Source organism: Manduca sexta, chromosome 17, assembly GCF_014839805.1.
Source record: "Manduca sexta isolate Smith_Timp_Sample1 chromosome 17, JHU_Msex_v1.0, whole genome shotgun sequence".
Lineage (NCBI taxonomy): Eukaryota > Metazoa > Arthropoda > Insecta > Lepidoptera > Sphingidae > Manduca > Manduca sexta.
In genome coordinates this window covers 13,969,697-13,995,443 of record NC_051131.1, presented here as the reverse complement: position 1 = coordinate 13,995,443, position 25,747 = coordinate 13,969,697, and the positions used below count along the sequence as shown (strand labels likewise).

Genomic DNA, 25,747 nt, shown 5'->3' with positions numbered 1-25,747 from the left:
GAAATGTGTAGGCAACGACCACGTGATCGTATGGAGTAACTCAGTCGTAACATACAACAGAGTTCTTAAAGCTAAACAAGAATATAAAATATATGACCCCCTATCAATCCTGCCATATCAATCAGTAGGGTTTCAAAGAATTTCATCCAATATCGCTGTGGATACGAGGATTTCAGAATTCAGAAGAAGAAGCAGGTACCAGGATAGCAGCACTGAGGCGGTAAGGCATTCTACTTTTTTATTAAATAACTTGAAGAACTTGAGCGCTACTATACAATGCATCCACACTTGTGTAGTCTTTTATCTGTTCCGTGGATGGAGAGCGACCGGCACAGCCTAATACTGTTCACACAATCCTAGCCAGATATCCATATTTATTTGGATCAATAATCTCACACGGATGAAATAAAACAAATTGTACTTTACATATAATATTTATATGACATATTTTGTAACTTAATAGTAAACACATTATAATAAATGCCTCTGTGTTTATAATACTTTGAAAAATAACATTGATCAATTAGATGTAATCAAAGTCAAACAAAATGTTACCTTTAGATATATCAATCGAAACATATATAATAATGATATTTGTGGAAAAATTTACAAAAGTACTTCATTATATATATAATTAGCAGGTCTATAACACCATAATAAAAATTATGTAGGTTATGTACTTAAGTCATTAGACACATTTACGTAAAAACAAACTACTAAATAAAGGTAACCGTTTTAATTTCAAAACATTTCACAAAATATAAGTCAATGCAACGCACATTGGCGCACATTGGTTTCATCTACCAAAAATACATTAATTTTAATAAAATATACGTTTGATATATTATTCTTTCGCAAAATTTAAATGAATGAATGAATCTACGCGCAAAACTCGTATTTTAACGCAACATTTTGCCTAAAATAGCCATTTTATATAAGACTGCTGCTTGTGCATGCGATTTACGTACTCGTAAATATATTTTTACAGTTACATCTAAGTTTATATACAAGGAACACAATTGAAATCAATACTAAATCATTTTTAATATTATGTATAGCCAAGTCTCGGTGGGCTCTTTTTTGCTTTCATTTAGTATTGATCCCAACTTAAAATTTATATTTGGTAACTCTCTTTGATAGTTCTAATTTTAGCATTAATGAAGGCTTAAAATCTGGCTTTACTTAGACTAGATAAACGTGTCTTAAAGTAGGATAAGTTATCAATACTTTTATGTACTTACTTTGAATTATAAAAATCCAAGAAGAATAAGGCATTTCGAATTATTACTTTATAATTTGCAATAATACTAACATTTTATATTGATATATAATGAAGATTAACCCTCTTATTCATAAATGTTATTTATCTAAAGACCGGAGCATTGCTATGATAACAAGTCTGTTTCCCAGCTTTGTTTATCTGACAGCTTGCTGTATGTTCAGCTTTGTTTATCTGACATCCAACTAGATTCAAGATATATCTCAATATTAGCCAATCACAACGGCCCTATGTCTACGCACTGCGAAGACTACCATGCCGTCAGCTCTGAGAAACAGACTTGTTATCACAGCATTGCTCCGTCCTTAGATAAACAACGTCTATGAATAAGGGGGTTAGTTTTTAAAGCCTCCACTTTTGGGCAATTTCTAAGTAGTATCAAAAGTATACGTCATTCTGCTTAACCTACTATATGTAGCTAGGTTTGATGCTTATATCGAAGTCTTATATGTACAAACATTATCAATAAAGGTTACTAATTAGTAATTAACTTACCACCGTTTTGTCACCTTCCTTTTCATGTCAAATATTTGACTCGGAAAGATAAAATAATGAAGAAGTTAATCACACATTATTTTTTTATTGACCTTAAATATAATAACTGCATAGCTTTGTTGTGTAGAAAAGTAAAATAATAGTTTTTCAAACATCCCAAAAATACAATAAAGTCGAAAACTTGTGTATAATTCTTAAACATAACTAACAAGTAACTTTATTTTTGGAACCGATCAGTACAGAGTGAACACAATTAGGAAAACGACGTACAAGTGGAAGAAGGACTAGATATGACGTCACCAGGACACAATCGGGAATTCATGGGAACATGTATACCAGAGAAAATAATAACTATTCATTTGATGGAAGCCGTGGAATAAACCGCACAAAGTCAAAAACCTCTACAAATGAATACTGGTGATACCCACTTGTCCCTGGCAAGATTTTACAATTGAAAAGACTCATAAATGCCTATATACCAAGTTCTTCTCGGCTTCTCTGCTTGTCAAGAAAATCTAGAATCATCAGACGAAGCTAAAGACCTTGGCTTCGCAGACTTGGCCTCCATCGCGGCTGGCCCAGCACTTGCCCCTCTCCAACCTGGGTTACCAGTACTTCTGTTGGTATAAGTTGAAGAAGTGACAGGCACCTTCCTAGTTTGTCTAATCTTCAGTTTATTCAGCCATAACTCTCTAGTCTTCTTATTACCGAGCACGAAGAACACGAAAAGAACAAACCCTTGAAAGGTAGCGGTTAACGTGAAAAGATATACCGTGACAATGTTAGTCGAGACGAAAAGTCCGAATATCCACGGCAAACCGAACAAGAAGACCAGAAGGCAGCTGACAGAAGCACAGCGCAGCGCCTCGTTAGTGTCGCCGTGCCGCTGGATCCTTCTAGATGCAAACACGGAACGAACTATCAAAGCGAATAGCGTCCAGTTTGCGGCCAGCATTAACGCGATGGGCGCGTACACAGCCAGCCATAGAGCAAGTCCCGAAGGATAGCAGAAAGCTCCACTGGGCACCTCGCCCTCAAATTGGCCCGCATAGGAACGCGGGGCGACTGAGAGCAGAACTCCCACTACAGCACACGGAGCTCCCCATGAAAAAGCTGATGCTTTAAGCAGTTTATGCGACGTGTCCCTTGTAAACACCATTACGAGTCGTCTGTATGAGATAATAGCTGCAACTAGCATCCAACAGAAAGACGCCAGAGTCGAATAATGAAGTAGAACACCGACGAGCATACACGAGATGCTTAACTCTTCGAAATTTGCGAAGACTACAATGAGGAAGCAAGTGACCAATATAAATACGGCTATGCATAACTGTAACCAGATTTTGTTGCTGAAGTCTCTTCTCCAGGCCCTGAATAATATTGCTGTTAATCCAACCATTATAAGGCCTATGATAGACATGATACATCCTACGATCGATATAATTTCTAGGGCGGTTTCGTGGCCATCAGAGAAAGAGGTCCTGGGAATTAGAATCTCGGCAAAATGTGTGAGATGATCGCAGCGACAGGTGTCTAGGACACCCTCTTCATTTGACGGGATGAAAGTACAGCCTTCTTGGGACCAGTAGCCAGTCCCATCTTCTAGGAAGTGCCAGAACGCGCAAGCTCGGCTCTGGTTGCGTTCTATATCGCCTCTCATTGGGGTTAAATGGATGTCTATTACCTGTAATTAGAAAAAACGCATGCTATGATTACAACGAAATTACCAATTCAACTTTCTAGTGTGCAAATTAATTTTTAGTTGTTAATACGGCAAGTGATCTTAAATGACTTTTGTAGGCATAGTAGTCTATAATTATATCCAAAGGGAAAATGCATCTCTACATCTGACGTACTCTATTCAATAAAAATTCTAACACTGAAATATTTAAGCTTAAAAATAGCACTTCATTCATACTAAATACTAACATCTCCCTGATCAAATTCCGTAAGATTCTCCACGTTGATGCTGAGCACTCGACTGTTGACTGTATAATGGCTGACGTTGTTCTGGAAGGCGCGGTCGGTCCTGAACACCACGAAGCTGATGCGACGTTCGGACGTCGCCACCGACGTGGGTAACTGCACCACCACCTCACTATCTCCACTTTGTAAGTGGGTAGAGTTTACTGGATCTGCAGATGAGTTAAACCAGCAGTTAGTACTCCTTCAATTTAACACAAAGCAATTTTAAACATAAATCAAAGAAATGCAATTTAAAATTGTTAGACACAATACAGAAGTAGTTATTTAATCTACAGCCGACATGATGCCACTAATTAAAAACGTTTTAAATTAAAATACGTAGAGTTAAGACTACTTCATTATCACTAAACACACCTCAGAAAGTAACTCTATTTCTACTTCTAAAGCTAGATCAGTTACATCATTTATGAAATATAATTATTCATATTTCGTTATTGTTAAGTCGATAGTTAACGACATCTTACCTCGCATAATTTCAAAAGCATTCTCAGTGAAGACATCAGTTTCTCTGGTGGATATCCTGAGGCCCTTGACCGGCATTTGAGCCCGGGCATCCGCTACCAGCAGAGCTATATTCTCCCTCACCGCAGCCACATCGGTTGAACCAGCGAGATCCATGCGCGCTCCTATATCGTCTAGCAAATGGAGGAGTTGTCCAGGAATTTCTAAGTCTTCTGTGTCTGCTAGAAGTTCGTCCACCTGGAAAGTGTAGTTAATTGGTTTTATAAGAAAGTCTGGTAAGAAATTAGACGTTCAATTTTATTCGCAATTAATATCCCGGGCAGCTTAAATGAAGTCGCTTTTTTGAGCACCCGTATTGTTATTACAATAGCAATGATAATATGTAAGTCGGTAGTAAAAGAATGAACTTAATTTTAATTATTTATTTTTCTTAAAATGAAGAAAATTCTCAGTCAATCTCTGTCTCATTTTTTCTAAATAGTTTAGGAATATTTCTTGTTAGACATGGAGAAACCTCATCATCATCATCATCAGCCTACAACTGTCCACTGCTGAACAGGCCTCTCCTAAAACGCGCCACGCTGCTCGGAGAAACCTGTTGCTCTTAAAATACTACTTAATACTTACAAATTCATAACACAATTATCATGATAATATTATATCACTAGAACTTGAAATCATCATTACCTGATTGAAAGCCCCGCTGATAGAGTCCAGGGATACAGTTTCCGTGTGATTATTTAGCAATGACTCCAAGTCTTGCATCACTTGGTCGAGCTGTTCTTGAGGCTGGAATCCAACAGATATACCAGTCAAATTTAAACCTTATTTGAATATGATTTAAGGGCTTTCGTATCGTTTATTAATTGGTAGATTCATTAAAATAAAAAGGCGTTAACGATAACGTTACAACAATTTAAATCTAATCCCACACCATTTCCAATATTTTCTCCATATAATCAGTGCATTTTAGTTAATTATTTAAAGTGCTGTCATCAATTCCCTTATTCCGAGATAAGAATTTGCTATGTCCAAACATTTTCATTACAATATTATTGTAGTTAAAGTTGTATTTAAAACAGAGACATTTTGCCCTTGCGTTAAAAAATGAAACCACATAGTTTTTGCTAACATTGTATTAGAAATCGTCAAAAATTTACGAATATTTTCACCAAAAATCACCACCAAGATTATTTTATAGTTTTCATTCTTATTGTAGTAGTAAGAGTTGCATTAGGATGTGTAAAATTAAAATTACTTTTTAATGACATTTATTTTGTTCGAAACTTAAACCTTTTTACCATATTGTAAAGTGTTATTTTCTAGAGAATAAGTATATGGTTTCATTAAGTAACGCAATATCAAAATGTCCCTGTATCACAATCATGCATCACTCTATAAGAGTTCCACGTTGTCCTAACATAATCCGATATTCCTAAAATCAACCACGAACCCAAAGCAGAAAGCATAACATTTCAAACATCACCTCAATCTTCCTATAACAAAAAAAGATTCTAAAACCGAAAACCAAACTTACCGGCGGCCTAGGTTTTGGAGGTGGCTGTGTAGTGCTAAATATAGGCACTACTGTTGACACCATAGGCTCGTCTGTTGTCGAGGGAGGGCGCGGTGGCGGCCAAGGCCATCTTGTATATTCCACCTCTCCCGATTCAGTACTATTTGAAAAGCTATCTTCCGTAGTCTGTAAGTTATTAATGGTAGTCGGAAAGCTCGTTGTGACATTGTCTGTACTGTTAGCGAAAGGCCGATCAGTAAAAGGAGAAACGGGTGCTGGTAGTTCAACTTTCTCTTCCGAACTCACTTCTTTATCACGTCGGTCGATTTCCCAGGGCTAAAAGATGTTAGTTATTAGTATGTGCGTGTCCTAAATGTTATTGACAATTTCGAAGAATGGCGTATAATTGTGAAAATCTATTATTCCTTATTTAAATATTCAAATGAATTCTATCCATTGGTAATTCTCATGAGAAAATAATTTAACTTATATCTTAAACATGACATCCATTATAACTTTATTCAATTGTTTTCTCAACTTAAGATGCCTTACAAATTTATTATATGATGCTGTTGTTGGCATGGAATTTCTTGTAATATCTAAATTGTCATGAGAACAAACAAATTCATCATTATACGAACATTCTTGGCAAAACGAGTCACACGTTTATAAAAAACAACTGTTAATTAATTGAATATTTGTTGCATTAGCTTCTTCCTCTTTATTATAACAAGAAATGCTGTTACGTTACAAATTAGTAAATATGAATTAAATATTAGTTGTATCCAGTTTCATGCAAGTTAATTGTAACAAATTACCCGTCATATTTCTAAAAGATTTGATCGTAAGCTCACGGTTGTATCTTTGAGGATTATACATTTATATAAAGCGGCTAAGTAACTTCTAAGCGAAGAACTGAATAAAAATTTGTCCTATACTTTTGAGAAAGAAGTTGAACAAGTAATGTCCTTCAAAATAGAATACAACTTATACAATGTTTCTTGGCGGAAGAAAAACAAATTACGATGGTACCGATCCAGTCTGAATCTCACATGCGTGAAACGTATTAATCTAAACCAGTCAATTTTCAATTCAAAATTCATAACCCGAAACAATATAAAATGTACTCTATGCTACATAGCTGGAGTAGGTTTTTCAATAATAAAAACACCATGCAAAATTTAAAAGGGCCAATAAGTCTACGTCAATCAATCCAATGGCGAATAAAGCTATGATATAATATAACAATTGCATCATACTCTCGATCTCTGAATTTAGAAACAATCTGAACGACATTGAAAGTGTAGACAGACATAAACATGTCGATTATCGCGTCAGGTGTGGGTGCAGTCATCTGGCATGTTGGTTAAATTGCCATGAAGAATAATGATATGATATGATAAAACATGATAAAAATCATGATAGTTTATCAGGCAGAGAATTCAAGCGCCTTTGCCATATACAAGGAAATGAAAATTTTACAGCAAAATTTATACGGGATATTAAAATATCAGTCCAAATTCTGGAATTGTGCTTAATAAATTTTATGAACATAAGGCACATCCAATATAATATGAGGCAGCAAAACTAACAAAACGTGGATGAATGACACCTCTGCATACCCCTGAAAAGGGAAAACGGCGTAATGCTATGGTATGTTAAACTTAACTTTATATATTTTTGGTTTTAGATAATTTTCTATGTATCACGGCCAGTTCATTTGAATGTGCCAACTGTAATTTCGGTATTTAATATTTCGTATCTCATCAGTCGCCATTCCATTGGGCCCCACTCCACTTATCATCATGTACAGTGGGATCTCTTTGCCATGCCTATATGAAAAAACCTATGTATTCGAAACTTATAATATATACAGAAAATAATTAAAAACCATATTTCTATAATACGTTATCTTTATACTTCGGTTGTTTAAAGTTGTTTAATATAAATTTTTGACTCATTTATTCATTTATTCCCCTAGACTTCAAATCATTTAAATTTGCAGCTTACACAATTAAAACAAGCATGTGGAATTTGTTTCAAATGTTACATAAAAATCTAAAATTGTTTTTTTACACAAATTATTCGAATATTTTTGCAAATTCCCGACCATAACGTGCGCCGTAAATGTATGCTCAAGGCTGTTTGCTCGGGGAGGGCAAATATTAAGCATCATTATGAAATATGACAGGCATGCTTGAAAATATTATTTCCTTATACAAACAGCGTGCAATACATATAGATTATGTCAATCTCATGCTCCAAATAAAATCCTTATCCGATGATAAAATTAAATCATCACCAATTTTCCATAGAAATCCATCATAGATATTATGAATATAGATTACCTTATCTTTGAATGTACTTGATATAGTATATATGAATGTTTTAACCTTGTGGCTTTATTATTTATCCCATTTTGCCATTCAATATGAAAATTAAAAAAAAAATCGAGAGACTAAATTTGCAGTGACTACAACTTGTGGTCTTCATACTTGATAAGCCTGTATTGTGACACCCAAGTTAGTCTTAAAGCCGATTCAATAAACCGATCTCAGCTTTGAGTAGAAACCTAAGTAGACAATCAAGGTATTAAATTATTTAATTAACAAAATGTTAGCTGTCATTTAAGTCGCCGTTACCGGAATCGGTGCTGTTTGATAAACAAAAATCTGTTGTCAAAATCCTTCATAATGCTATCACTTAAGATATCATTTGGGATGTTGTTAATATCTGTTTACTAAATATCGATAATTAGAGGAGGCCCGTGCTCAACAGTGGGCAAGTATATAATACAGGGCTGATATTATTATATTATATAAATATCGATATTAAGATGCTGACTGAACTTGAGAACGTGTTGGCTGATATTGCACTTCAGAGCGATATCGAGGCATCTTATAATACAACCCTTAGCTTGCTTGCCTACAGGACTATATTTGCATTTCCACTGATTGTATATTCATTTTTACAGCATGTTCCACTGACATGTCTACTTAACAGTGCAAACTGCATCGAATAACTTAATGTAGGTATAAAGGCTAAAATTGATTGACAGAATTTAAACCATTGCATTTTAATACTATACCAATTTTACTTGAGTAGAGTTGCTTTCATTTCTAACATTGTCATTCGTTAAAACAACATCGCTGCATCAAAAAAGCGTTATACAGCCGACATACGAGATCTGTAAAGTTAACTTCGACTAAATTCTAACTCATAAAAACAGCATTATTTCACATGTTTACTTGAATGTTAGATATTAAAATAAAAATCCGCGCTGTTACCACGAAGGCTACAAAGTCTTCAAAAGTCGGGACAAAATAATAATATAAATAACCGCGATGAAATCCGTAAATAACTTTATTTGAATGTCATAAAAACATATTAGTATCACATCACCCAATATTTGAAATTATTTTCATAAAATTTTTTGGTTGATCTTGGTGGCTTGTCTACCATTCCAATCTTTCTAGCTTAGGAGATGCTGCCTCTTTATTTTGTTATTTTTTTTATTTTTATACACTTTATATACAGAGAAGTATATAGGCGAACTTAATGATTTAATGTAATACTGGCCGTTTCACTCCGTTGTATGTAGTAAAATCATCAATAACTTCAAATCATAGAGCTCTACATGGCACTACACTGCTGCCGTCGTCCATATTGCATATTAAATTTAATTACACGAACAGTGTTCGTCATAGGGAAAATGGTGCAAGTCGATTATTGTTTAAAATCAATGTATAATGTAGCAAAAATACTGACACTAACAGTTAAATATGAGACAAATAGGGTCCAAGTTGATTTACAGATCTCGTAATTAGGCACAACGATACTAAAAAGCAACACGAAACGCCAAAAACCGCCTCACGTACATACGCGTGTATGAAGATAACTTCCGCATTGAATTCGCATATATCGCAAATTTCACCTTCGGGCTCAAAATCTTGCTTAAAATACAAATTGATCTCAAAGTCATGAGGCACATCATCATAAAAGTTATTATCGTTGGAAATCGTATTTTCGTCATTAGCGAACCTTAATCCTTCGGCCATCTGTTAAATCACGCGACATCCATCAATAGTAGAATCTGACACGCCTAACCGTACATACGAATTGGAATCAACCCCTTAAAACATGTTGCAAATACACGTCGCGAGAGTCCGTATCGTTTCAATGTGATTGGTCGATAGACTGACACGTGACACAATCGTCGGTATGTCGACCAATAACAATCGCCACAATTAAACGACACGATCCTTCGTTTGTTTGTTTTGCTGTATTCTAGGAGGGCAGCTTTCATTGTCATTAAAGCGTGCTTGCACAAGATTCATTTAACGATAAACACTAAACAAATTTGGTTCATCACTCTGTCTTTATCAACTTAGACCGAGTGACAGAGACAACATGGCGTGTATTAAACTCTAAACGTATTTAGTAAAATGTGCAAGAGAACTTAATATCTCATACCACAGCTACACGCAGGAATAAACGTGTCAGATAGTGTAAACGTTTAGTACCAACTCTTTAACTGACGTAAAATAACAGCTTCGTACAATACAAAGCATCGTAGAGCTCAAGATAAACTGGACGATATATGGAAAAAAAAACGATAAAAATATAAACATGGCAGTCCATTTATAATAAAATATTGTTTAAAATCCATAGATATATCTCATATTAATATGATTACTGACATTTTTACAATATATGATGATAATAATATTTTAAGGAAAAACTACAATTTCGCTTCTAATAGTCTTAATAAACCGATTTGAAAAAAAAATGACACACATGTGGTTCGTGAAAAACCTTTAAAACTCACGGGAATATTGAAACCTGTACTGTATTCCTAGAATATTGGTACTCACCGGTATCACCATAGTCCCTATGGTGGGTATGATCATGGTGACGTCATCGTAAACGCTAATGGAGCCAGTAACTGGCTGAGGAGACGATGGTCTGCACCCCTCAACACCGCTGGTAATCCATTGAACTCCTTCGTTGAAGTCGCCTATACAACTGTAGTTCTGGCACGAGGCAGTTACAACTGACAACCCTGAAAAATTATATCATGTTTTTTTTTATTGCTTTGAATGACGAGACAAGCTTACCGTCCGCCTGATGGTAAGCGACACGACCGCCCATAAACTGAATAAAAACCATCCAACACCTTGAAACACAAAGTATTGTCCAATGATCCACTGCCCTCGCAATCCTGAGACGTTAAGTGTCATCATGGGACGTAATACACACGGCGAGAACTTGCACTAGTTACCCCTCTGCCTATCCGTTTGGGGATAACGGCGTGTGTTTAAATTTAAATGGCTCGTAGTTTATTTCAGTGAATAAAATATCAATAAATATTTACGTACAGACAATTTAAGGTTTTCAATTTGTTTAGCTATTTTTGTAAACGACTGTATGGTACAATGATCCTAAGACGTAGATACTGACGACCGCTTATTGACCTCTGACCTGGCGGGACCTCTATACCAATTACATTTAACTGCATTACACTTTGAATCATCACAGTGGTGTCTCAATTTGACTTCTTGGATAATTATACTTATTCGTGTTTTAATTGTTGCACCGACAGTTTGGATATGGCAATGATATTTATAAAAACGCAGGAAGTTGAACTACTCTCTGTCGCTTGCCACTATCCTACTTAATACAAAAACTTATTAATAAAAAAAAGTTAACATTACCTTATACTGGTTACCAATCTTGCAGTCGATGACTAATTAAAGTTAAATATTGTTTTCATTTTTCATGTATTTATTTAGCTTGGCTATAAATTTTAATGAGAATTCAATTTTTCTTATTGATTATCTCTTTTTTTAAGTCTATTAAGAAGAATAATACCTAAATTCTTGAAGTTATAACAAAGCATGGAAATGTTTAGAACTGACTTACCTAACGGTGTGGCGGCGACGGTGTCCAGTGCTGGGCAGTAGTACACTGGCCTCATAAACAGCACTTGCAGACCATCCCAGCTTCCAGGCGGCACCGCCCTCATATCTGGATTGACTTCTATATGGACCAGCGCTGTCTTCGCATCCAAATACATCCTCTTAACCTTCCTGTTCCTTATGATATCTTTATCTTTCCAATCCACGGGTACTTCAGCCTTATATATTTTGATTTCCTTCTCAATATCCGTCAAGTTCTGTAAGGCTTTATCCGGGAAACGAATTCTGTGCTCCTTCGAAAATCTTGTTAAATAGAAGATGTATTCAGACAGCTTATTCTGCCATAATTTGTGGAATTTCTCAATGCTCTCCAATTTGTATTTATCCTTCAAGCGAATTTTCACTGCATATACGTTGGCGAGTGATTGTTTCTCCCTGATGAAGAGTTGCATATTCGATTCTGCGACGGCGAAGTTCTTTTTGTCGATATGAGTGCACCAGTAGTACCCATCGTCTTTTGGTTTCAATACGTAGACTCCAGAAGTCTCGTCGTACGTTATTTTGACGGATTTTGGATAGTAGACAGATTCTGTGAAACAGAATACTTCGCTTTCGTCCACTGGTTGGTTAACGGATAGAATTATTTTGTTTTCGCTGAAAATTTACAACGTTACTATTAATAATAAACTCAATTAACATGGCATAATTATCATTATTTATCACATTTGAACCAAAATACTTACGTATCAACACTAACGGTTAAAGTGACATGTTTCAACTCGATAGGCCTTTCGCACAGCACGTCGTAGAAGATGTAGGACTTGTTAACCAGAACCCAAAAGTTATCCTGAACTGCGCCCAGAGTCGTGTCACTTGAGAAGTCGGTGTCTGCGAAGTTCCAATCAGATTCCTCCAACTACAAAATTGAAAGACGTAAATGAAAGGAAGGTAAAACCGAACAATATAGCCTAAGTCAGAAACCGTAGATAAAAATTTTGTTATTGGAACCAGAACGGTATGTAACACGTAAAGTTAACCACAAAAGTAGCTAAACAAATTCAAAATTTCAAATCGCCTTGGAGGTTATGTATCCTCCTGAGAATAACTTTTTATTCACTAAAATAAAATTCAAAGGGTTCACTTTATTTTTGATAAAGACAAAGATACATCGATTGTAGTTAATTTGTAAAAGGGTTTTTAAGTTTTGAATAGGTTTATTACTTTTGTCACTAATAGTACGAAATTGAAATTTTAATTTTACAATTGTTATATTTATTCCCATTTAAATACATTTTGCTGGACATCGTATGGACGACTCTGTGGATCAGTACAATAATTTACAACCTTTAGTAGTGGGAAAGGCTCTTAACGCAAGTGAAACCGCGAGCAAAAGCTAGTATAAAGATCAAATAGTATGACAATTTATGTGAGATTTATGAGTTATAAATATGTGTTGCCAATACAATAAAATCACTACTCACTATAGTAGTTCCTTGAGGCTCGTGGCTCAACACAGTATGTTCTCCTAACCACACTATGTTCATAGGATACATTGGGTATGACCCTGAGGTAGCAAAGAACGGGTTGTTCGAGTACCTCCATCCTTTATTCAGGAGGTAACCGCCCCTCTTCTCGCATAACTCTTCCGCTTGGCTCCAAGTTGCTCGGACTGCACCGCCTCCTACAGCCGACACGGCAACCACACAAGTGGGCCATGGACTAGAAAACCTCAGGGAATCTTTGAATTTCTCACAACCTTCAGTATTGCCTGTGTCAGAATAAGGCTTTACGACGCAGTACCTATAATTTCTCTCCTCACAACTGACAGCAGTGAAATTCGAAACCGGATCGATCACGATACACAAATATTCATCTATGGTCGAATATTTGTCGTGGCTTACTTCGAATGATGTCGATAGTAAATCTCCAGTGGGATCAGAGTACGACCAATCTGCGAATGGACCTCCAGGGTACAAACTCCTATACTCCGTCCATAACACTTCGTCTGACTTCGTAATGTTATAATTGTAGTAAAGTTTTGAGGTGTAAAGGTTCCCTGTGCAGTCTTCTAAGCTGTCGCTGAAGGATTCCGGCCCTTTTAAGCGATAGCATATTGGGTCTTCTTTTTCGTTCGAGTAAGCGATTTTGAACCCTATAGGACATTGGTGTTTCGGCGATTTCTTCGCATGTGAATTTGTTTGAATGCAGAACAGGATCACGACTGCGTTTACCAACACTCGATGCGGTTTAACCATCTGAAAATGTTAGAATATCTTATTAAATATTTTAAAATGAATAAACTTTTACTTCGTATACCAAGTTTTAAAGTTATTTTACTATATTGTATTGTATAATTTTTTTTTTATTAATATAAGTCTTCTTGTGAACACAATACAGTTAAGTCATTTATTATAGGGGTAATTTTATATATTTGTAATTTGGTTGCAGTGTTTTTCTGGATTTGTTTGCAACCTGCAGGAACTCACAGAAATGGCCCACTGACGTATAAAAATCAATTTTTAAAATTAATACCTACTTTTTCTGTATCACACCTCTTTAGAATTGTAACTGTTATGATAAATAATAAATAAATAAAATAATTTTGCTGCAAAAACAGCAAAATATTGTTTAATTCATTCATTTAACATATAATCGTTAACAGGTATGTTTTTATTATAATTAGTTTGTATATTTTGATTAATTTCAACTGTGAATGTTGTCGCACCTATCGTCTCCACTGTCAAAACTACCTTCATTTTAATATTGTACCACCTTTTTCCCTCTCCACATAAACTGTCAAACAACATTATAAAAGAGGCAGCATTGGACGAAGAAGGGAAGTTGTGCCTTATCCGTCGTAGAGTGCGGATGTTTACCAGTAATATAGTGAGTTAGTGTGATAAGTATCTGATTATATTAAATCATATATAAATATATACTACTGTGTTGGAGTATTACTACAATTCACTTATATCAGAAGTGGGATACGCAATGCCACGCTCACCGAATAGTGCGTCTATGTCGCGTAGTCGCAAAAGAAGATTAAGAACAGTATCTTCAACGAGCTCGAGCTCGTCTTCTTCCAACTCTAGTAGTAGCTGTGACCAACAGCGACGAAAAAGTAAGCGCCGCCGACGCAAGGGTTCACAAACCGTGAGTCAAAACGTTTTGTTAGCGTCAGTTATTCCCGAATTTGACCCGCTTGTAGATAATATAGATATGTGGCTCAATGTAGTAGAAGCCAATTCTCGCGCATTCGGGTGGTCTGACAATATGACCAAATACCAAGCCCTTCAAAAATTGCGTAACACTGCGAAAACTTGGCTCGATTCTTTGCAAAAAAATGAAACTAAATGGACCACTTGGAAATGGAGGCACTGGCGAGGTGTATTGTCCGATACTTTTCAAGTAAAACGTAATATGTTTAGAGCACTGAAAGAACTAATTGATGCAAAACCATTGGCTAATCAGTCGTTGTACGAATTCTTTTTTCAACAAAAATCAAGAATAGACCGTTTACAGTTAAAATTCCGTGAACAAGACATTGTATCTGTAATAGTTGGAACAATTGGCGATACTAATATAGGTATGGCCTCAGAAGCTGGTAATTTTAAGTATTGCGATGATTTAGCGTCTTTTTTACACGGGAAAACTACTCGCTTCCTGAAAAGGAACCTACTCAAAAGAACTCGATTCTTTTCAAAGGTTATCGATTGCCTCAAACCGGGCCTCAGAATCCGATAGCTAGTAAATCTGAGAGTAAATCCGAACCATCTCCTTCCACTAATGGTCTTCCTCATACAAGCAGTATATGTTATCGCTGTGGAGAAGTGGGTCATAGGAGAAACAACTGTACAGTTAAAGATACTGTCAGATGTTCATCATGCAAAAAAATAGGTCACCTAGAAGAAGCTTGTAAGTCAAAAGCAAAACTAAAACGGAAAAGGGTTTAGAAGTTAAAATGATATCAGAGATCAAATCCAAGCAAAAGTTTTACAAATCTGTCTTATTAAATGATGTTTTATGTAATGCCTTCTTTGACATGGGTAGCGATTGTTCATTAATAACGAGCATATTAGCAACTCAACTTAACTTGCAACCCTTTAATTTAAATAAATCTGTTAATTTAGTAGGGTTCACAAAAGATTTATCTGCTCAAGTAACAAAAGCAGTCGCAGCGACTCTTAAAGTCGATTCTGTTGAATCAGTCATTATTTTATACGTTTTCGATATGCTATCTGATTGCGATATTTTGATTGGCCGGAATTTTACGGAAGACAGCAGTATAATGTATGTTCGTGTAGGTAATACTTTAACCTTTAAACCGGTGCCAACTATGAATGTTTGTACCCTTAACATAGAAAGAAATGTGTTTCGTGAGCATGAAGAGTAATTATGCGGGGAATAGTAGATGATCTTTTGAAGAACGGAATTATACAGAACAGTAACTCGCCTTACGCAAGCCCTGCTTTATTAGTAAATAAAGCTTGTGGTACCAAAAGATTATGTGTTGACTACAGGCAATTAAATAAAATCACGGTAAAAGAGAAATATCCTATGCCTATAATAGAAGATCTTATTGATAGATTACAGGGCTGTCGATTTTATACCTCTTTAGACCTCAAAAGTGGATACCACCAAATTTGCATCAAAGCCGAAGATGTGCACAAAACTGCGTTCATAACAAATGATGGTCATTTTGAATATTTGAGAATGCCATTTGGAGTATGTAATGGCCCGGCAGTATTCCAAAGATTAATGAACACCGTTTTGGGTAATCTTCGCTTTGGAAGAGTAATATGCTATATGGACGATTTACTTATAGCCACCAAGAGCATTGAGGAAAATATAGCTTGCTTGGAAACTGTATTAGATATATTTGTGAAAAATGGGCTAACTATAAATTTAGAAAAATGTTTCTTTTTTCAAAATCGAGTAACGTTTTTAGGCTATGATATTTGCGAAAAAGGCGTTCGTCCAAATTCTCGTAAGCTCGACGCTATTTCTCACTACCCTAGTCCAAAAACGGTCCACCAATTAAGACAATTTTTAGGTTTAATTAACTATTTTAGAAAATTTATAAAAAACTGCGCTCTGCTTTGTAAACCATTAACTAGTCTGCTAAAAAAGGGATCAATGTGGCAGTGGGGCTCTCAACAGGACCAGGCTGTCATTGATCTTAAGAATGCGTTAATTAACAGCACTGTGCTGAATGTCTTTGACCCAAAATCACCCATCAACTTATATACTGATGCAAGTCGTGATGGTATAGGATGCATTTTAATCCAATCAGTAGATGGTGTGGAAAAGCCAGTACATTTATACAGTCGTCAAACCAACACTGACGAAAAAATATCACTCCTTCGAGCTAGAGCTTTTAGCGATCGTTGCAGGATTAGAAAAATTTCGACATTATTTAATAGGCACGAATTTTAAAATTATTACTGACTGCAATGCTGTACGGCACGCACTAAGTAAAAAAGAAATTATTCCACGAATTAGTAGGTGGGTATTATATACGCAAGACTTTACATTCGAAATAGTCCACAGAGCCGGGTCACAAATGCAGCATGTCGATGCGTTAAGTAGAAACCCCGTCGTTTTTGACGACACTCCGGTAACAGAAAACGTTAACACTATAACGGAAGGCGATTGGTTATTATCAGTCCAGTTACAAGACCCTGATATCTGTAGTATCAGGGACATATTACAATCAGGTGAGGCCGAGGCAAATAAACAAATATTCAATGAGTATGAATTGTTGGGAAACAAAGTTTATCGAAGAACTGAGTTTGGGCGACGTTGGCTAGTACCCAAGTAATGTATCTGGTTCGTGATTCGAGCCAATCATGACGAGGTAGGACATTTTGCTGTTGACAAAACTGTCGAAAGAATTAAAGCAAAGTATTGGAAAGTATAAGAAATTGTCTCAATTGTATTTATTACAAGAATATTCATGGGAGAAAGCCAGGAAAACTATATCCAATTCCAAAATATGCCAGACCTTTCCATACACTCCATATTGATCATCTTGGTCCATTCGTTACAACTACTCGTCAAAATAAATATTTGTTAGTATTAGTCGATTCGTTTACGAAATTCGTTTTTATTTCGGCCGTAAAAAACTCCAAAAGTAAAATTGAAATTAATGAATTGAATAAAATATTTAAAGTATTCGGAAATCCAAAGCGTTTAATATGTGACGCTGGTAGTGCCTTCACGTCCAAATTGTTTACTGGTTATTGCAAAGATCGAAATATAAGAGCCCACGTAATCGCTACGGCGATACCGCGGTCAAACGGACAAGTGGAGCGTTACAACCAAACAATCTTAGAAGCATTACGCAGTATGGGTGCTACAACAACGAAAACAATAAATGGGACCAACTTATTACGAATATTCAGCAAGGAATAAACAGCACTATTAATAAAACCACGTCTGCCGTACCAAGCGAGGTGTTCTTCGGATATAGGATTCGAATGGATAACGATGCGCTGATTGAAGATGACAACATGGAATGTCCTGTAAACGTCACCGAATTAAGGAATACAGTAGACACGAATATAAAGAAAAGCGCTGAAAGACAGAAGACCACTTTCGATGCTAAAAGAAAAGATGCTCCCAGTTATAAGATCGGAGACTTGATCGTGCTTAAGATTCCGAGCCACTCAAATGATGGTGAAAGCACTAAACTGATGCCCCTCTATAAAGGCCCATACCAAGTAACGGAAGTCTTGGGCCACGATAGATATCGAGTAGTGGACATGAGAGGTGCAGAAAGATCTTCCAAACGGTATGATGGAATTACATGCGTAGAGAATATGAAGCCATGGATCCATATTGCCTAAAAACCGGATGTTGTCGAAAGGTAATCAATTTTAATCGGTATGAATTCAGTTTAACCCTTTTAAATATTTAGACTGTTACAGTACAACAAACCTATGATTAAAAGGTTTAATATATCCGCTTCAAACATAATGAGGCCATGTATAGTTGTTTGGTTAGACACCCTGCAACAGGCATCCGTTGTGAACGCTGTTGTAGTACAGGTGGTGATACACAACTAGAACGATCCTGAATGAACATCGTCTAGTTAAAACCACAGGTGATGAGTGTGTTGGCCGACGATGGGATAACACACTTTACTAAACTCAAGCACACTACATGTGGCACGATGTAACTGTTTAAATAATATATGATAGTATATAGATAACTAATTCATGCATCATTACGTTTTCAGCTTCTATATTATACCAAAACGCTGTTCGGGGACGAACGCGTAAGCAGGACGGCCGGATGTTGTCGCACCTATCGTCTCCACTGTCAAAACTACCTTCATTTTAATATTGTACCACCTTTTTCCCTCTCCACATAAACTGTCAAACAACATTATAAAAGAGGCAGCATTGGACGAAGAAGGGAAGTTGTGCCTTATCCGTCGTAGAGTGCGGATGTTTACCAGTAATATAGTGAGTTAGTGTGATAAGTATCTGATTATATTAAATCATATATAAATATATACTACTGTGTTGGAGTATTACTACAATTCACTTATATGAAGGTGAAGTAATCAATTGATTAACCAGATATTGATCTAATCAGTAACATAAACGGATACATTTCGTCTGTATTGGTAATTATTTGATATACCACACTGATAGTTCCCTTGATAGTCGACACGAAACCCAGGCGTAAAATGCTTAACGTAAATATTGGAGATAAAACAAATTTCAAAGAAATTAATCGTTTTTGATACCCAAGCTTTACTTATTATGCTTTTTGACTTACCCTTCTTCAGTTTCGGTCGGTGCAAGGGATTTCTCAATATCAAACATACAAACATATTGCAAAGACTGTCAGACAATATGATTTAGTATTTATAAATTCCCACTTGCAACCCTCTCTGGTATTACTTTCAGGAAACGAAAAATATAATCTTATCAAATATCTGCAGTTATCGCTATCGGTTATTCATCAGTTTTATTTTTTCCTTAAATGACTAAATATGCACCAGTTACCTCTTGAGTTACAAAGAAAGAAGGTTTTTATTATTGGGACAAAAAATTATAGGTATAAATATTTAACAATGCTTCACAAATGTACAGTAATATTATATCTACAATGAGAACCTTTATTACATAGTAAGGAGTTGAATGACGTTTGTACTTTTACAATCTAACCAATACTGCCGTACTGATTTTCAATCAAGGACCCAGGTGACATACTGGCACTAAGTCAGTGGTATATCTACCAATCAAATATATATCGCACTCTTAATAAAATAATGACCAATTCCAAAATTGATAATTTGTGGGAATCGTCTAAAAACTAATTTCTGTAGGCGACCTTTATTTTTTTCTTCCTATTTTTCATGCTATAGGTTTCATTTTTGGCCTATCTCTAATAAGTGCAATTTTATAGTAACTTAAAAAAAGGTCGCAAACAAAAAATCGTTTTTTTGATGATTCCCACAAATTATCAATTTTTGAAATATGTCATTATTTTATCAAGAGAGCGATATATATTTCACTTACGTGATATTACGTAAACGTATATTATTTAACAAAACTTTAATAATATAATGAAATAATTAATATTTAAAATAGACTAATATTTTTCTAAGTTCTTCCCCACTAGTTCGACCTTAGCTGCCAATAACCGCAAAAGAAGCGCAAACAAAATATGATGCGCTTATCTAATCAAGCTTAATATTACACGAGATAGCCAATCAATACTTAACGCTATTTCCAATATTCAGCCATTATCACCTGTGATTGTAGTTATTGAGAATAATGTGATCTGTTCCGCGTACTATTACCTGCACGCGACGCGAGCCCTTTTAAGTACCTAATTTTGTGTCGTATGACATATGTGCTGCGTCGTATTGAGGACGATTTTTCCTGTGTTATACGGACTTATGTAGCTAAATGATATCATACAATAAAGTCTTTTGAGTTTTACCATATTCCTTATTCGAAATTGGCACAAAATAAAATTGTTCTAAATGGAGTTTACTATCAAACTAAGTCTAATTATTTAAGTACCATTAAGCATGTCATGTCTGGTACGTCGTACTCTGGACGATTTTTCATGTGTTTTACGCACTCATATAGTTAGATATCATACAATAAAGTTTTGATTTTTACTATAGTCATTGTTCGAAATTGGTACAAAATACAATTATTTGAACTGGGATTTACTATCAAAGTAAGTCTAATTATATTCTTAAAATAAGTTAAAATTAATTAAATAGATACTAAGATACAGCCTGAAATCGCAACAGTATGAGATGTTATACATTTAAGAGGTCAAGTTAAATTGGACATAGCGCCCGGGGAAATGCTAGAAATAAAATCAGACGGAAACTACGGATTGATTGATATGTTTACTCTGAGAGTGAAGATCAGAGACGTCAATACAAACTGGGAACAATTATCTCATCTTTTCGCAATTCAATGGTGAAATAAAACTATAAACTTTGAACAGGGCCGCCATTTTGAAATTCATAACATAAATTGTAAAATTGAATTATTACTGACCAATTGTTTATTATAGTACATATATTTCGATGTTTATTATGCAATATATGATGAGAATTGCTAGTTTAATGGTAAAAGCTCTCCCGATGCGAATGTTAGAAAATTCTCGACAATCAATTTGGATTACAAAGCATAGTAATTTTTTTCAACAATTCTGTAGATGCCAAGCCTTGCCTTTCTCATAAACACAGTTGACTGTTTATTTTATATAGCTGTAAAATGAATAAATCTGCCAGCCCTGGGTTCAAATAAAAATAGATCACAGGAGCCCTATTTATTTAGACTGCTCTGTGTGAGGGCAAATCACACGTGGAGGTATGAATTTCACGGGATTGATAATTAGTTTTTATTTTCGATATTATGCGTCATACGTGCGTATATACCTTTGGAATTGGTTTATATAAATACCGTTTTTAATCGCGAGCTTTATAAGTATCTAATATTGTGTTGTTTATCAACTATCCAAGTATAGATTTATTTGTATTGGCACGACAAAGTGATCGCCTGCACCTGATGATACGTGGAGTGAGGTCCAATAGAACGTCGACCGACAAGAGATGATTACCCAAGCAGTCGACACAATTATGCCGGATCATTGGAACTGGATATAGTCGTCACAATTATGCCGGCCTGTTGGAACTGGATATACACAGATTGGTCCCGGAACGCAACGCACCAACGCGGGCTACTATAGTTTTAACACTTTGTGTACGGTGGTCGCTATCCGGACGAATATAAAATATATCTCCCACCAAGAATTAGTGTTTTTATTTCTGACGATGCCCTCTGCTGCGTTTCTACCATGACCCTTAATGTTATCTCCAAAAATCGAAACTTAATTATTAGCGATAAGACCGCCATTTGTACTTTTTTCTCTTTTCTTGTTCTATTATTTTTATCCCTGGTGTGCTATAAATGTAATAAATAAATAAATAAAAATTAGCTAGAACGTTATCAGTTATTTCAACTCCTGTAATCTTGGACACGCTATTCCGCCTAACATATTGCTAGCTCTATGTTGTATTTGGTGGGCAAATTGGATTATATTATCACACGATTCTAAGAATTCGGTGAAAATCTGCAATAATCCCAAAGATACATTAAAGGGAACCACGTAGTACTATCTTTGCTTAATTTTACCGACATACATTTTTTTAATCTTGTTTATAATTAGAAAATGAACATAGAATCTGCTAATAGTGGGCCAGCGACATTTTAATATGGACCGTATATTGACGTCCTTAATTTTCTCTGTTCCTTCTAGAGCGGGTTGATACCAGATCGTGAAAACTAAGCCAATTGCAATATATCTAAAAAAGTGATTGCGTATCCTCAAACCAAAACCTACCTTTAAAATGTCCATAGTTATATAAGTAATTTTAATAGTTGTTTAGAAATAATAATAATTATTCTTATGCTTTGTTTTGTCGTATCATAAGTGCAACTTTGTTCACCTACATGATAAATAAAGTATTTTATTTTTTAAAGGATTCAGTCATGAGTCAATCATGTTAAAAAAAGCCCACATAACGCTCTCTCCGACTGAAAAGATATGATAACTTCCCAGTTCAGAACTCATATACTTTCCCAGAGAAACCTACTCTTTCAATTAGCAAACTGTTAAAAATCCTTTATAATTTGACTGTAATTTTTTCTACTGATCGTGATTCACTCCCATCATGGGCTGGTGCGAACTGACGAGGCACTCATTAATCGTCAGAAGGTCGCTCGGCTGATTCAGCGTGGAAATAGAGTCAGTGACACGACAGCCGGATAGCGGAGCGATTAGATTAAATTCCTTATTGTCCATTAATATATCAATAAGTATCGATATACCTTACTAATCGAATATAAATAGGTTTTGTACAACACATTAATGTGATAGAGCTGATGTATTTACATAAGTATGACTAAAAAAGACAGCTAATATTTGGCATTTACGCGTAGTGTATGCGATCGTCACAATTGGGACAGCTTTCGGTCTTCAGATAGTGCATTCTAATGTCATATCTACACCTTAACATCTACATAATTGCCTCGGGGGGTGTGATCTGTATTATACTAAGTAGGTATATATAAGAACTGTTTGGAGCCCACACCTATAGCACTTCCAATCAAACCATTCGAGTTTACGAAGAAAGGTCAGCGCTTACATAAATTCTGTTGAGGTGAGGACACATCGAAGTTTTTTTTATTATTTGTTATATCTTTTCTTATCCTAGCACGAAATCCAGTTCACGATAAATTTTTTCTTCTAACTGTACTTTTCCCGGTTTATTTAGAATTAGAACAACATTGTTATTGCTAATACAGCTCTAGTACCTGACAAAAAAAAAGTAAAATTCGAAACGAAATATATCGCAAAACTTCAAAAAATCTTAGTCATTGGCTTTTTGAGTTTTTCTTGACTTTTTCTTCTCTAGTCGTCAAATGTAATTTTAACGTATGGTCAGAAATAAATATAATAATGGACCCCATACTTCGAGTGTAGCATTAATAGTTTTTTGTCGGTTCCTGTATCGAAAGGGGCTAAGGCTTTATTAAAAAAGATATCTTGATATCATGAAAATTATGTTAGCACCGGTAAAAGCGAACGTACGAAGTGACATAGTCGTAAAATAACGACCAAGCTCTTTAAGTAAAGATTAAAAAAATATATATAATTTAATAAATGCTCGGAATATAGATTTAAAATACATAAATAATTACATATTTCACGCTCCATTGTACCACCAGCCTAAAATATCTCCGTCCTCAGCGAGCCGACAAGGTCCAATTGACATCGCATCGACAAAAACACTCACCTTCACAGTTTAAGTTGTCGCCGCGCTCTGGGATCGCAGTCTGTGACACAACATCATATACCATCCACCTTACTGCTGTGCACTTAAAGTCGGAAATCCCTTACCACTGCCTCCGATATCGGATACCTGGAAATAAAATTATTTATTAAAAAAAGGTTTTTGTAATTTTTTACTTTTGTTTACTATGTGAACATGGCCTTAAGTATTTTATCTTAAATGTATTTACGATTTTAAAGCGATGAATACTTTGCTACATGATCAAATAAGACAATTGATAACTTCTTGATAAATATCGAAGGAAGTCGCCGTATGCAGACCGCTTCAAACAGTTCGATGAACATCTTTGAGGAAAGTCTATAGTTAACAAAGGAAATCCTACGGCTGATAATAATAAATAATAAAAACATATAAATAAGATAATATACATAGTATACGTTTTTGATGACCTTTCGGATATAGGCCACCATTGTCTCCATTTTACTTTGTCTTTCGTTTGTGTCTATACCTTCTATTTTTGATAATATTTTTTTTTATTTCTTTGAATGACAAGACGAACTTGCCGTTCGCCTGATGATAAGCGATACGACCGTCCATAAACAGTAGAAACACCATCCAACACCTTGAATTGCAAAGTATTGTTTGGTATTTCACTGCGCTCGCCATCCTGAGACATGATATGTTGAGTCTTTTTTGTTCAGTAGTTACACTGTCTACAATGTCCTTCAAACCGAAACACACTGATGCTTGGCGGCAGAAATAGACATTGCCACTTTCAGGCGGACTCTCACATATAAGAGACATACCAGTAAATTAATTCATTGATCCATTATATACTATTTTTATATTTATCTTGGTTTACTCTTCTATCAAGGGCATAAAAAATCTCATTAGCAACAGGCAAATCCGTGGCGTGATCCACAGCAATTAACAGAGGATAATGATAGCTTCACGTTATAGCTACGTTATGTAACAAATTCCACGTATTTTCTAATAGGTACCTTGCTGAAATTAGGTCTATTTTAGACAAACTAGATTTTAAACCTAAACTAACCCTTGTATCATTAATCGTATTATTATTATACAGGGTCATTTTGACATCATTTCATTACTAAATGTAACCACTAATTTATCTACATGGAAATAACACTTTACAATAAATTACTTGAGCCGTAGATATAAAATAAAAAAGGGTAAGTTTCGAACAAAATAAATATCAATAAAAAGTTATTTTAATTTTACGCGCCCTAATGCCACTACTACTACTCTTAGAGAATTCGTCACAGCGGCAACATCATACTATTAGTCAGAAATACATTCCTTATTTGCATTAAACTACAAAATGATAAAAAATCAGATAACTAAAGGATTCTTCGTGAAAATATTAGTTATTAATGGATATTTTTGGGCACAATGTCAGCAAAGGTGAAAATGAGTTTGTGGTTTCTTTTAGTAATGCAATGTCAAAATGACCCTGTATATGTTATTTTGTATAAAGATATGTTTATTAAAAGTACAACATGGAATGCAATCTATTGTCTAGCACGCGACCACAGTGCCAAAGCCATTGTCTACCAAACAGCCCAGTGTGGTACAGAGATGGGATAAGTTGAACGGGTAGACATTAGAACTACTTAATATATTAAGCGCCTCTTTCACAATTATAGTTATTGCTACTCGTCAAATTTAACGGCGCCTTCAATTTAGCAGCGCAGTTGCAGCCATGTTGCCGCGCGGCAAACGCGCGTCTT

General features: G+C 35.4%; 1 protein-coding gene and 1 long non-coding RNA gene across 4 annotated transcripts in view; one reads left to right on the top strand and one right to left on the bottom strand.

Moving 5' to 3' along the window:
* Positions 1-418: 418 nt before the first annotated feature.
* Positions 419-25,747, bottom strand: part of LOC115442567 (adhesion G-protein coupled receptor G2) — a 53,199-nt gene continuing 27,870 nt past the window's right edge. For 2 of the 3 annotated variants that reach the window (XM_030167627.2, XM_030167628.2), the window contains exons 2-11: positions 24,000-24,125; positions 13,138-13,911; positions 12,400-12,572; positions 11,661-12,310; positions 10,613-10,800; positions 5,760-6,074; positions 4,910-5,011; positions 4,225-4,459; positions 3,704-3,909; positions 419-3,458 (exon numbers count right to left, since the gene is read on the bottom strand). In XM_030167627.2, coding sequence (XP_030023487.2) covers positions 2,280-3,458; positions 3,704-3,909; positions 4,225-4,459; positions 4,910-5,011; positions 5,760-6,074; positions 10,613-10,800; positions 11,661-12,310; positions 12,400-12,572; positions 13,138-13,911 — 3,822 coding nt within the window. In that variant the 5' untranslated portion in view covers positions 24,000-24,125 and the 3' untranslated portion in view covers positions 419-2,279. The remainder of the gene's footprint in view (positions 3,459-3,703; positions 3,910-4,224; positions 4,460-4,909; positions 5,012-5,759; positions 6,075-10,612; positions 10,801-11,660; positions 12,311-12,399; positions 12,573-13,137; positions 13,912-23,999; positions 24,126-25,747) is intronic. The other variant, XM_030167629.2, reaches the window with a different exon arrangement.
* Positions 17,010-19,171, top strand: LOC119189536. The gene is made up of 2 exons (XR_005112457.1): positions 17,010-18,524; positions 18,897-19,171. It is a non-coding gene; the product is annotated as an uncharacterized LOC119189536 (long non-coding RNA).